This window comes from Neopelma chrysocephalum, unplaced genomic scaffold, assembly GCF_003984885.1.
Source record: "Neopelma chrysocephalum unplaced genomic scaffold, ASM398488v2 Primary Assembly neopelma1_100, whole genome shotgun sequence".
Lineage (NCBI taxonomy): Eukaryota > Metazoa > Chordata > Aves > Passeriformes > Pipridae > Neopelma > Neopelma chrysocephalum.
Window position 1 is genome coordinate 2,955,885 of NW_020897763.1, and position 12,801 is coordinate 2,968,685.

A 12,801-nucleotide genomic window follows, 5' to 3' on the forward strand; every position below is an offset into this window, starting at 1 on the left:
GTTGGGCCGAGGGGGGGTTTTGCCAGCAGAGGGGGATGGGGGAGCTGCTGGGGCTGGGAGAGCTGGGACCTGCCTGCCTTGGGACCCTCCTGTGTTGGGACCTTCCTGCCTGGAACAATGGTGGGAAGTTACAGGAGATGAAAGGCACAGGGTGACAGGTGGATGATGCCTGCACCTCTGCCTGCACCTTTGCCCTCACACCTGCCTGCACCTATCCACATCTGCCTGCACATCTACCTGCAAATTTACCTGAACCCTGCTTTCCTATCTGCCCACACATCTGTCTGCACCTCTGCACCTCTACCTGCTCTTCTGCCCGCACCTCTGCCTGCACATTTACCTGTACTTCTGCCTGCACATCTGCCTGCAAATCCACCCGCACCTCTGCACATCTGCCTGCCCCTCTGCCCGCGCATCTATCCCCACCTCTGCCCTCCGCAAGGTCTGGGGGCACGTGTCGTCCCCAGGGAGCACAGGGAGCCTGCCCGTGGGGCTCCTTTCCCAGGAATGCCCCCCCGATCCCCCGAGGACCCCCCGAATTCCCGGCGGGCGGGGAGGGGCCGCTCGGGGCGCCCCCGCTGCAGTTCCGCGCTCCGCCACCGGGGGCGCCGCCGCGCGGGGCCCGCCGGCTGATGCAATCCCGGAGGGGCGTGGCCGCGGGGGGAGGGGGCGGGCTCGCAACGACACCGCCCAATGGGCGTCGGCGGCGCGAGGCGGGCGTGGCCACGGGGGCGGCCCCGCCCCGCCCCGCCCCTCCGCGGTGGGCGGAAAGCGCCGAGGCGGCGGCGCCGCCATTTTCTGCCCGGAGCCGCATCAGGATGGAGCCCAGACCCGACCCGGAGCCGCCCGCCGCCCGCCGAGCCCTCAGACCCGCCGCGCCACCACGGAGCGCCGCCTCGCACACCCCTCCGCACCGCTGGCAGCGCTGAACGGCCCCATGGAGCACAGCGGACGCGAACGCGCCGGCTGGGCCCGGCTGGGCCTGGCCGCGGCCTGGCCGAAGCCGGCGGGGCCCAGCGCGGCTCCCGCCGGCGGCTCGTCCCAGGCGAGCCCGCCCTTCTCGTGGCTGCGGGTGCTGTCGCAGCTGCTGTCGCCGCTGCCCGCGCTGCTGCAGCGGCTGCTGCCCGGCCCCGCGCTCAGCACCGCGCTCTGCCCCGCCAAGGCTCCGCCGCCGCTGGTGCTGCTGCCCCAGGCGGAGCCCGCGCCGGGCTGGGCCGAGGAGCCCCCGGAGAAGCGGGCGGAGGGCGGCGCGGAGCCCCCGGCGGGGCTTTGGGGGGCCGGGCTGGTGCGGAGCGCCCTCGCCGTGGACTGGTACGTGCTGGGCATGGAGCAGGGCAAGAGCCACCTGCCGCAGCCGCTGCGGGCCGAGCCCGTGCCCGAGGTCGAGTTCCTCCGCAGCAAGCGCCTGGCGTTCCTCCAGCGCTGGCACCTGCCCGTGCCCGACCCCGACCACGGCTACCACAGCCTGGAGGAGGAGCAGCAGCACAGGGATGTTCGCCGGGAAGCTGCGGGGCGCTGGGACCAGCGGGGCGGTGCCGGGCAGCTGGAGCAGCCCGAGGATCCAGGGAGACAGCCCGTGGAGCAGGAGGGGGTCCGGGATGCGCCTGAGGAGGAGGAGGAGGAGGAAGCGTTGCCTGAAGGGGATGGTGAGGACTCGGACACAGAGCAAAACCTCCCGGTTTCGACCAGACCTGCGTGTGCGAATAAATTAATCGATTATATCATCGGGGGAGTTTTCAGCGGGGAGGAGAGTGAGGGTGAGGAGGACTGGGATGATGATGGTGATGATGATGACGATGACGGGTTCGACAGCGAAGAGCTTCCCTCGGACTCAGACGCCGGCAGCCAGGACGGGGAGAGGCTTCACCTCTGGAATTCCTTCTATAGTTTGGATCCCTACGACCCTCAGAACTTCACAGCCACCATTCAGACATCTTCCAGCAATCCGGGAAGGGACATGTCGGATGTGGAAGAGGAGGAGGAGGAAGAAGAAGAAGAAGACGACGACTCGTGGGCAGAGTCCTCTTCAGGCTCTGCTCATAGTTCTGAAGAGGAGGACGAGTGGGACTGTGGCAGCGTGGATGAGGCAGAAAGCTTGAAACTTTGGAACTCGTTCTGTACCTCGGACGATCCATATAACCCCCTAAATTTCACGGCAGCCTTTCAGACAGCAGAGAAAAAAGGGACGCCGAGTTCGGTCCCTGCCGAGCACTTCACTGTGTGCCGGGTACAGCTGGAGAGACGCAGCTGCGGGCTCGGTGACTTGGGGCACCGTGGAATTCTGTCCGGCGAGAAAGCTGCGAATTCCAAGCGGAAAAAGGTATATTTTTGCTTTATATTCGTGTGTTACGGGGCTGCTAAAAAAAAAAACCTCACAACAAACCCACATTGCTCCGAGCAGTACGGAGTGGGTGAGGTCATTCCGACATTCCAGATCTGCCTCCGTGAGCTCACGTGCTAATTATTTCCCTGGAATATTGTGCCTCATCCTGGACACGTGATGGGAAATTTCGTGAAAAGTTTCTTTTGTAGATTTGAAGTTCAATTTTCCTTTCAAGATGCGGTTTCTCTTCTCAGTCTGGGGTGTAACGTGGTGTCGTCATCAGAGAAACTCCAGCGCTGTGGTGTCAGTTTTTCCCCGAGAAACTCCAGGGCTGTGATGTGTTTTCCTGGAAAGCACCAGTTTCTGTGGGGAGGAATTTTAATAAAGTGATTTAGGACCTTAAACCGAAAGCGTTTTAAACATTTTAGGATTTTTTTTTGTAACCCGAGCAGGCTTCTTACGTGTTCTGGAGTAGGAAGAACTCGTTTAGCACGTGTGGGATGTGTCACACGTGGGTTGGGTGTGTCACACGTGTCGAGGGGCATTAATGTATATTAGCAGCTGACATATGGTTAACACATGCTTCAGTTCACCACTGAAGTTTCCATACAAATTGTGGTAATATTCCCATTTCCATTTGAGAGAGTATTCTATATATTATAATTCAGCAGTTGTTTATAACAGGGATATATTCAGGAACTGGACTTTTGAGACCAAAGTGGAAATATAATGTGTTTTTTGAAGAATTTGGGTGTTAAAAACCCTGTAATATCTGTGCCAGGGTGCAGGTAAATAGCAATTCATCCTCTCCCCAGTTTTGTGGTGCTGGTTCAGGGTGGTTTTTCAGGTGTGATGTCTGAGTGTTGATACCTGAAACATTTATATGAGTAATGGCTCGTGGTAACAAGTCATCAAAACAGAAAACCTGTATAATTCTTGTTTTAGTGCTTTTACAGCAGAGACCTTTGGTTTCTCCCTTAATTTAGGTTAAGAACACTGTGAGGGAGCAGTGCTGGGCCCTGCCCAGGGCTTGCTGTGTCCCAGGGGTGCAGAAGCAGCAGGAATTCTTGGCTCTGCAATGCCAGGCCATGGTGAAAGAAGGATGATGTGGCTGCAATATTCCCCCTGACGTCACAGCCCCGGAGGTTGTGCCCCAGGGTGGCTCAGACTGATGTAAAAACCCTGTAAGGTGGGAAGGCTGATGTAACAGCTCCTAAAGCAGGTGCTTCATTAAGGCCAGGAAAGCCAAGCAAGTGCTGAGATGTTCCCAGGAATTCTCCAGGTCATTCCTCCAGCTGGAGGCTGTTCCTGTCTGGCACAGTGCAGGATTTGTGTCTGGAAAGCCATAAAACCTGGGAGGGTTTGTTTCCCTCACGAGGGAGCAGGACAGGGACACGCTGTGAGGGCACGTGGATCCGATGGCCCTGCTCCCAGGGAAATTTGGGATCACTGCACCAGGATTAGATGGTTTCTGGAGGTTGTTTGGTGTCCAAGGCCAGGTTGGACGGGACTTGGAGCAACCTGGGATAGTGGAAGGTGTCCCTGCCCAGGGCAGGGTGGAACTGGGGTGAGCTTTATGGTCCCTCCCAACCCAAACCAGTCTGGGATTCCATAGCTGGTATCTCTGTTTTCTGGGAAGGCTGGAAGATGGCAGCACAGCAATCTCCACACTCCTCATTGTGTCATCATGGACTGGGGGTGAAATCAGGGGTCTGTGTTAATAAATCCCAGCAATGGAGCAGCAGGTTTTTTGTACCTTTCAAAGTGTTTTGCTGATTCCAGGAGTTGTCTGTGGTGACAGTGTGTGCTTGTCCTCAAGAATTAGCTCCGATGTGAGAGGTGCTGACAGCTGGTTTATCCTTCAGTTTTCCACCTTTTCATAATGCAGAGCAGCACAAAGTTCAGCAGGAGCCTCACACAGGCTGGGTTTGCTCAGAAGGACTTAAATCCTTATTACAGCCGTAGTTTAAACACTGCCAAGTATAGAGCCCGAGTCTGTAAGTCCCTTTATTTTCTTAAAATAGCTGATTATCTCTTAAAAATAGCCAAGAGTGAAAGTTTTCCCGTGCCTTTTAAGGTGCTGTGACTTTTGAGCTAATTTCCCTGTGTGATCCAACACCTTGGAATTGCAGAGCAGCTGGAAGCAGGGGGTTGTTGCAGTCACAGGGGGATGAGTGTGATTCCTTATCTGTGGTGACTCACACCACTCTTTACTCCACACAACAATGGTTCTGCCTTTTTTTAAACGTTCTTGTGTAATCTCCAGCAATCCAGGCTGTTGGCCTGGAGCACTTTAACATTCCTGGAGTGACCTGTGTGCCCTGGGTGAGGTGACAGCCCCGTGTCACGAGGGTGTCACCACACAGGGGACATCGGGTGACGTGTCCTTGGCTCCGAGGGGCCTCTTGGGCAGCAGTTGAGTAACTGTAGTAGCTGAGCACTGTTTTGGTCAAGGCAAGAGAGCAACTGGTTGATTTGAAAGCTGAGAGGTTGATTTTAAAGCTGAGATGGGGCAGGAACAGGGAATCACGGCCTGGTTTGGGTGGGAAGGGATCTTAAAGATCACCCAGTGCCACCCCCTGTCCTGGGCAGGGACACCTTCCACTAGCCCAGGTTGCTCCAAGCCTTGTCCAGCCTGGCCTTGGACACTTCCAGGGATGGGGCAGCCACAGCTTCTCTGGGAAATCCATTCCAGCCCCTCATCCCCCTTACAGGAAAGAATTCCTTCCCAGTATCCCACTAAACCTACTCTCTGAACAGGTTTCTGAGGCTTTCTGCTATTTAAAGTGTTTAATAACTTCTGTTAAAGAAAAAAAACCAATCTACGTACAAATATGAAGTTCCTTTTGCACGAGTGGTGAACTCTTTACTAAATAACTTGCTTTTTCCAGGTCACCTTCCTTGAAAAAGTGACTGAGTATTACATAAGCAGCGAGGAGGATCGGAAAGGACCCTGGGAGGAGATGGCACGAGATGGATGCAGGTTCCAGAAACGGATCCAGGAGACAGAGGAAGCCATAGGATATTGCTTCACCCCAGAGCACAGGCAGAGAGTATTCCACAGACTCCAGGAAAGCTCTTCCCAGAGGGTTGATCTCTTCTAGCACCTTACCCCACCCGGTAGTTGTGTGACCCTAAAACACCCATGAACACCTAAACAACAAGTGGCAGCTGCATGTGCTATTCTGGAATGGGGAGAGAAGTGGGATTGGAATTGTCCCAGTTTGGTGTATTCAGCCTACAAATATCCCTGCGTGTCCCATTTTGATATCCAGGCAAAATCCTGGAGGGTGAGGGTGGTCCAGCCTCGTTCCTTTTGATTAACACTTGACACCCAGACTGCTTTAGGTGAAATGCATTCCAAAAAAAAATGCCTTGTCTGCCGTCTGTTGGGAAGTGGTGACTGTTTAGTTGGATTTTTGCACTTTGAAAAAAAAGCAAAACCTATTTTGAAGGAGATATTTATGGGGCTCAGCCCCTGGTATTGCAGTTTTGATTTAAAGTTTCCCGAGAGTTGTGGTGTTTTCTCGTCGTTCTCCAGCTTGTACAAAAGTCTCACATGTTGTTCTCTAATAACTTTGACTTAACTGTGTGAATCCCTCCTTCTAGATCCCAGTTTTGCATGGAATCCAGTGTTTTGAGTGTTTCTGTAGCATTTGGATGTCAATATTTCAGTCAGGCACACTGGGGGAGCTCTGGTGCATTACAGACCCTTTGGTTTGAGTTATTTAAATAGTACCTTGATCCAGGACTATTCCAGAGGGTTCTGGCTGCTTGTGCACCACATTTCTTGCCTTTTAAGGCAGGGAAATTTCTCATCCCAATCAATAATTAAAGCTTCAAGGCACACGTGGAGGCTGTGGGTGATGTTTGAATTTAGGGAGCCACGCAAGGGAACTAGTCCCTAATTATTTATTTAATCTAAGAATAACTTTGCTATAATTCTGCTTTAAAATAGAGATTGTGGTGGATTCTTGTATCCAGTCTGCTTGTTCTGGTACTTTTAAGGAGAATTATCTCTGATTTGAGGAAATCTGAAGGCAGCAAATCACCGTGTTCTTTGCCAAAAGCCAGTATTAACACTCTGTGTGTCTGCACTGGGTCACCTGGGACAAACAACATTCCACCTTTGGAAAGCTGAGCTCCTTGGTGGAAGGACAGCACTCCTTATTTACATTCCTAACTTCAAATATTGAATTAGTTCAGTTAAAATAAAGAGCAGCACTGTTGGAGGGGGGTGTTTGGACCTGTTGGCCAAGCAGGTGTGAGGTCACCCAGACCCCAAAAATGGAATAATTCCTGTCTGTTTGCACAAAGTTGGGTGAAAAAAATAACCGAGTTGCTGCTTGGTTTGTTCAGCTGAGCAGAATCGTTTCCCTTTTGTAGGGGAGAAACCTTAAAAGTACTTTAAATTTGTGATGAATCGTTTCAATTTTTAATTTGCAAGAAAAAATCGCAGCTCCCTGGAGGGAGAAGTTTCACTTTCTGCTTTACTGGGGGGTCATTTGGGCCAGGTCTTAATTCTGACTGAAAAATTTCAGAGTTTTTTGGATTCGTGCTTTAATCTCCTTGCACTTGTGAGTTTTTATAAAATTGATTTGCTGTGTTGCACTTAGAAAATTCAGAGGATTCACTGAATTGCAGGAGAGCTGTGTGAGCTTCAAATCCAGCCAACAATTCCTGCAGCATTCCAGAGGGGCTGCATGAAGGCAATGCAGCAACCTTGTTTTCCTTCCCCCCCTCAAAAAATTGGATTCTCTTTTCCTACAAAAAACTTTCAGCCGTGAAATTGTAAATTCTGATCAGGCCCTCAAATCCTGGGAAATTATCTGGGAATTTCTAGGAGCTCGTTTTGCTGTCTCATGTTGGATCTGCTTTTTAGCTTAGGGAAAAGGGGTGATAAACGTGGAATTAGAGGAGATTTGTTGATTTATGGTCAGTGTGGCTGATCAGTACAAACCTGCTGCTCCTGGCAAGTCACACTACAGTCGTTTTTTCCATGAATTTCCCAATTTCTTTGATCTTGGAGAACTTGGTGCTTCAGTTTTTCGTGGGCGACTCGTTTTATTGGTGCTTTGTGAGAAGCTTTGGAGTGGTGGGAACGAACACCTGCAAACGTTTGCAGAGGCTTGGAAAAACCTGTCCCTGGGAACAAACAGAATTGATAAATTATGTGTAAATTAGATCAACAACTGCTGCTCCCAAAGTGCTTAAACATTGGAAAAATGGCTTTTCCCCATCCTGAAGTGTGTCCAGCACTCCCACCTGCTCAGGTGAGCTTTTCCACTGCTCCAACCTCACGTTTTCCAAGGATCCAGTGTAAGGTGAGAGGGAATCAACACTAAATTCATCACCATAAACATCTTTTAGAACTCGGTGTCACCCTTTCTTCCCTAGAAAATTCCTTAAACTGGTCGTTCAGGCCGTGTCCATGTGTCAGTGCTTGGGGTGAGACAGTAAAAATAACACTTGTAGGACTTTAAATCAAAACTGTGATGAGCAGATTTTATTTTTGTATAATTTAGAGAAAACTTAGAAAACCTTCAGCATTGGCTTTATACAGATTTTACTTGATTTGTGTCGAGTTTGTTGGGTTTTTATATCTAAAGTTCTATTTCTGTACATAATAAACTATTCAGAACTAATCTGTAAATTGTAATAAAGATATTTGCAAGATAATTGGGTTGCTTTGGAAAGACTCATGGGGGACATGGGGTGGCTGGAAAAACCAGGGATGGATTGATTGTTGTGTAAAGGTGTGTTTGTGTTTTTTAGAGGGAATGCCTTCATTTTGGCTCCTGAGGGTGGAGCCAGAATTCCTGGCAGGAAGGAGGAGGCTGGAGGTGCTGTGTGGACCAGGGTGGGCTCTGTACCCCAGAATTGGGGGTGGAGGTGCCTGGGGGCACAAATTGGCTTTTCCAGGGCTTCCCAGGGAATGGGGGAGCATCAGGATTGTGGCCTCAACTCCCTCTGGAACAGGGATCAGTGTCCCCAGGAGCAGTGTGATCCTGCCACTGGAATCAGGAATGAGTTCCAAGGCCACTCACACCTCCAGAGTGAGTTTTGGGGTGGGATTTTAAGGTTTTGGTTGTTCAGTTCATTCCCTAAAGCTCAGCATGGAATTGATTTGCTCCTGTGAGTTTTGGGGTGGGATTTTAAGGTTTGGGTTATTCAGTTCATTCCCTAAAGCTCAGTGTGGAACTGATTTGCTCCCGTTTTCCAGCACAATCCACGTGTTCCTCCGGGGTTCCACCTTGTCTGGGCATCCCTAAAACACCCCAGTGAGGGATTGGTTTCTCTGAGAGCATCAGGGTGGGAAAACTTCTGGAATAGACAAGGAAAAAGGTGGATCTTCCTGCAGTACTGAGCAAAGGTGGACGTGGGGAACATCCCAGCTCCGGGGGGGTTTGTGTGTGTTTTAAGTCGTGGTCACCTGCTGGGTCTAAAACCTGCCCTTGGGGTTCCTGCATTCCATGGAAAAGCTTGGAGAGACCCCCCCGTGGGTGTGGAGGGACAGCTCCCTGCGCTGGCAGCACGTCTGGAACACGGGAATCCTGCTGGAGCTCCTTCCTCCCCTCAGCAGTTGGAGTTCAGCTGATTTATCTGTGCTGGAGGAGGATTATTCCCGATTATTCCCGCTCTGCTGCTCCTCCTTCTCCACAGGGCCCAGGGACTGGAGAGTTCTGCACGTTGGTGCTTCTGGGGAGCTGCTTTGGCCTCGCAGAAACCAGGTTCTTCAGGAGGCAGAGACACTGAGTGGCTCCAGGAGGGATTCCAGGGAGAGCTCAGCATTCCAGCTGTGCGGCCTCGGCCTCATGGGCTCCAACCGGGATTTAATTCCAGGTTTATTCCAGTGTTCAGGGAGGGATAAAGCCGTGCAGAAGCTGTGCATTAGTGTGGAGGGTATAAAGTGTCAGAGCCATGAGGAGCATCCATGTGCCCCCTGGGGAATGCTGGGATAAAACCCCGGCTGAGCTGCCCCTTGGATGGGCGTTGCTTCCCGTACCTGTTGGATTTTTGGGATGGCGCGTCGGCATTTTGCTTATGCAGGAACCGTCTTCCCCACCCTTCCAGCTTCTCTGGGGAATCCATTCCGGCCCCTCACCCCCCTCCCAGGGAGGAATTTCTTCCTAATATCCCATCTAAACCTGCTTTCTTTAATCCAACAAAATCCCTGGCTGCGGGAATGTGCTGTGTGGAGCATCTGGCTCTGGCAGGATGGGCTCGGAATGTCCCAGCAGCTGTGCCAAAGGAGGTTTTTCTCGGCACAATTCACTGATTCCAAGACAAACCTGGCTTGAAATTTCCCACCAGGTAGTGCAGGGAAGCTGCTGGGGATAAATTCCTGCTGGATGCAGTTGGAGTTGTACCTTAAGCCAAGCCTAAAGACCTGTGCAGGGAAGGCACCTGCCACTGATGCTCCAGAGCCAAGAAAGATCCCGCTTGGAAAACAGGGCTCTGATGCTGGATGGGTTTGTGGGATTTGGGTGGTGGAAGCAGCGTGTTTAAACTGCTCTGGAGAGCCCAGTGTGAGCTGCTCCGTGGCCTGTGGGAAGCACCAGCCTGCTTCCTTCCTCAGCCCTGCTTCCTTCTCCATCCCTGCTTTCCTCCTCATCCCTGCTTCCTTCCTCATCCCAAGAGAAAAGGCACCTCATCAGGAATGGAAAACTGGTGCCAACCATCCCCTTTCTGCATGCAAAGCACAGCCCTTGGAGCCAGCAGCCAGGACATTGGGATACTGGGATACAGGCCCAGGTCTCTGGGAAGAGAAAGGCCTTTGTGCTGGGAAGAAACAAAGACCCAGCGGGACATTTGGATTCAGCACCTCTTCCCGTTCCTTGTCATGCTCCCCACGTCTGGGGCCGGGCTGTTCCGTGTTCCTGAGGTAATTCAGGCCAGGTCTGAGGTGGAACAAGGTTCTGGCAAAGGGGGAAGCGGGGCAGGTTAAAAAGACTCCAGCTCCCGAGCCGGAGGGATGTTTTGCTGGCATCTCTCCACGCCGGATTCCGGGAGCTATGGAAACCAGGCTTTGGAGTTCCGGGCTGGATGTGGGAGTGCTGGGGTTGCTGTGCCTGCTGGTAAATGTGTTACTGGGGTTACTGGTGATAAGAGGCTGTTAAACATCTGCTCCCAGTCTGGCATTCCAGCCGGGAAGGAGCAGCCCCCGGCAGCGGCCGTTCCCTGGCACCATCCGGCACATGACGAGCAGTTCACAACTGGACGTAAAGCCCACGGGGCAAGGAGTGCTTGTGCTGAGCAGCTCTGCCACCGGGGTCACCCCTGGGCTCTGGGAAAGCCAAGAGGGAGCAGAGATCCCGGGATTGTGGGGCACCGTGGTGGGGTGGCCGTTGTGTCCCCATATGGACGCCCGGCTGGGACCTCGGAGCGGGTGGATGGGATGAGTGTGGAGGGAGGGGAGGACAGAGGGAAGTTACAGGGTCAGGCCGTGGTCTGGTGAGGGTGGCGAGGCCCTGGCACGGGGTGCCCCATCCCTGGAAGTGTCCAAGGCCAGGTTGGAGCAACCTGGGCCAGTGGAAGGTGTCCCTGCCCATGGAATGAGGTGGCACTGGGAGATCTTTAAGGTCCCTCCCAAACCATTCCATGACTCTGTGGTGGGGAGGGGGACAACGCACATCTCAGGGGGCATCACTTGGGCTCGGCTGAAGCACCTGCCCCCCTCCACGCCCCCATCCTGCAGCTGCATTCCCGGTGTTATTCCTGGGACGCTTTTGTCCAGGAGATGGTGCCAGAACTGTGCGGCAGAGGGTACGCACAGCCAGCGGCGCTGCCGGGGCCGCCACCCCGCCGAGGGTGTCCCTGGCTGTCCCCCCCCGTCCCTCCCATCCCTCCCACCCCTCCCACCCTCCCAGGTGCTCCTCCGCCTTGCCCTGGATGAGTTCTGGGATGGGCAAACCCAAGGCGAGCGCAACAACCCTCCCTTTGTGCGCGGGAGCGCCCGGTTCGGTGACATTCCTGCTGCGTGACCCGCTGGGCTCCGGCAGGACACGTCCCCGGCCGGGTGCGCTGCCCTGGCAGGGAGGTCACCGGGTGTCCTCCCTGCCCGCAGCCGGGTCCTGTCACCCCGCACGGCCCTTTTTTCCGCGTGTTTCCCTCCCTTTTTCCGCGTGTTTCCCTCCCTCCGCCCTTTGTTCTCCACGTGGTCCCAAGCGCGGCCCCGGGCAAAGGCTCAGCGCTGTGGGGATGGAGGAGGAGGAGGAGGAGGAGGAGGTGGCTGCTCCTGGAACTTTGGGAGCAAAATCCTGCCTAAACCAGCATCCGTGTCCAAGGCCAGGTTGGATGGGGCTTGGAGCAGCCTGGTCCACTGGAAGGTGTCCCTGCCCATGGCAGGGGGTGGAATGAGATGAGTTTTAGGGTCCCTTCTCACCCAAACTGTTCTGGGATTCCCCCATACCCCTGCTAAAGGAAGGACACGGTGCACAGGGGGAGGTGGTGGTGCCCAGTCCTGTGGGAGCCTCCCTGGGAATCTTCAGGAACAGGGAATCCGGGTGGTTTTGCAAGGAAAGCCTCAGTGAGTGCCTCTTGCTGTCCCCCTTCCTCCCCAACCTGGCTGGTTGTGAACAGGGAGCTTTTAAAAGGACTTTAAACCAAATGAAAACAAAAAAGCCCTGCTGGTATTTCCCCTTTGAATTTCCATTGGATTAAGATAGAAGGAAATAGGGGGAGCAAAAATTCCCTTGTGGAAAGCAATAAAAGCTGATTTATTTACCTGGCAGGAGAGAGCCTGGAGCTGCTCGGGGTTGTTGGCTGAAGGTCCTACAAAGCCCTCCAAGAACCTCAGTGTGAATCATTCCTTCTCCTTCCCAATGTGTCTGATGAGTCCATTCCCAGTAATTCCCATGGAGAAGTGAGGGGGACTCTGGGAATATGCATGGTCAGGGAAATGCATCCCTCCCTGGGGGTTACTAGAGAAGGAAGGAAATCTTTCAGGATCAGCTGAACTCACCTGGAATGGCCCCTGATCCCACATTCCCTGGAGGTTCCTGTGAGGATATTCTGGATAATTGGAAAGGTTTAGCCTTGGGCTAGAAGGTGAGGACGGGGCACAGGGAGCTCCTGACACAGCACTACAGGGACAAAATATTGGGTTCTGGAGAAGGTTCTTCCCCCAGAGGTGGTGGGGCACTGACCAGGCTCCCCAGGGCAGCCCCAAGGCTGCCAGAGCTCCAGGAGGGTTTGGACAACGCCCTCAGGGACAGGGGGGGATTTTGGGGTGTCCTGTGCAGGGCCAGCAGTTGGACTTTGATCCTGGTGGGTCCCTTCCAGCTCAGGACATTCCATGATTCTGTGAAGAAAACCCCAACCCTGAGCCACTGCAGGGGCAGGGGGGGGCTGAGGAGCCACTGTTCCCAGGAACTCCATGGTTATCCCTGCAGTGCCATATCCCAGGAACTCAGTGGTTATCCCTGCAGTGCCATATCCCAGGAGCTCCGTGGTTATCCCTGCAGTGCCATATCCCG

General features: G+C 53.6%; 1 protein-coding gene across 1 annotated transcript; it reads left to right on the top strand.

The window, feature by feature from the left end:
* Positions 1 to 808: 808 nt before the first annotated feature.
* Positions 809 to 8,002, top strand: PPP1R15B (protein phosphatase 1 regulatory subunit 15B). The gene is made up of 2 exons (XM_027695275.1): positions 809 to 2,320; positions 5,215 to 8,002. Exons 1-2 carry the CDS (start codon positions 938 to 940, stop codon positions 5,425 to 5,427), a joined length of 1,596 nt encoding a protein of 531 aa, XP_027551076.1. The 5' UTR covers positions 809 to 937; the 3' UTR covers positions 5,428 to 8,002.
* The last annotated feature ends 4,799 nt before the right edge of the window (positions 8,003 to 12,801 follow it).

Excerpts from the sequence above, each read along its gene's own strand:
- PPP1R15B (XM_027695275.1), top strand. The coding sequence starts at position 938 with ATGGAGCACAGCGGACGCGAACGCGCCGGCTGGGCCCGGCTGGGCCTG. Across the intron at positions 2,321-5,214 it reads CGAATTCCAAGCGGAAAAAG|GTCACCTTCCTTGAAAAAGT; the intron begins GTATATTTTTGC and ends TGCTTTTTCCAG.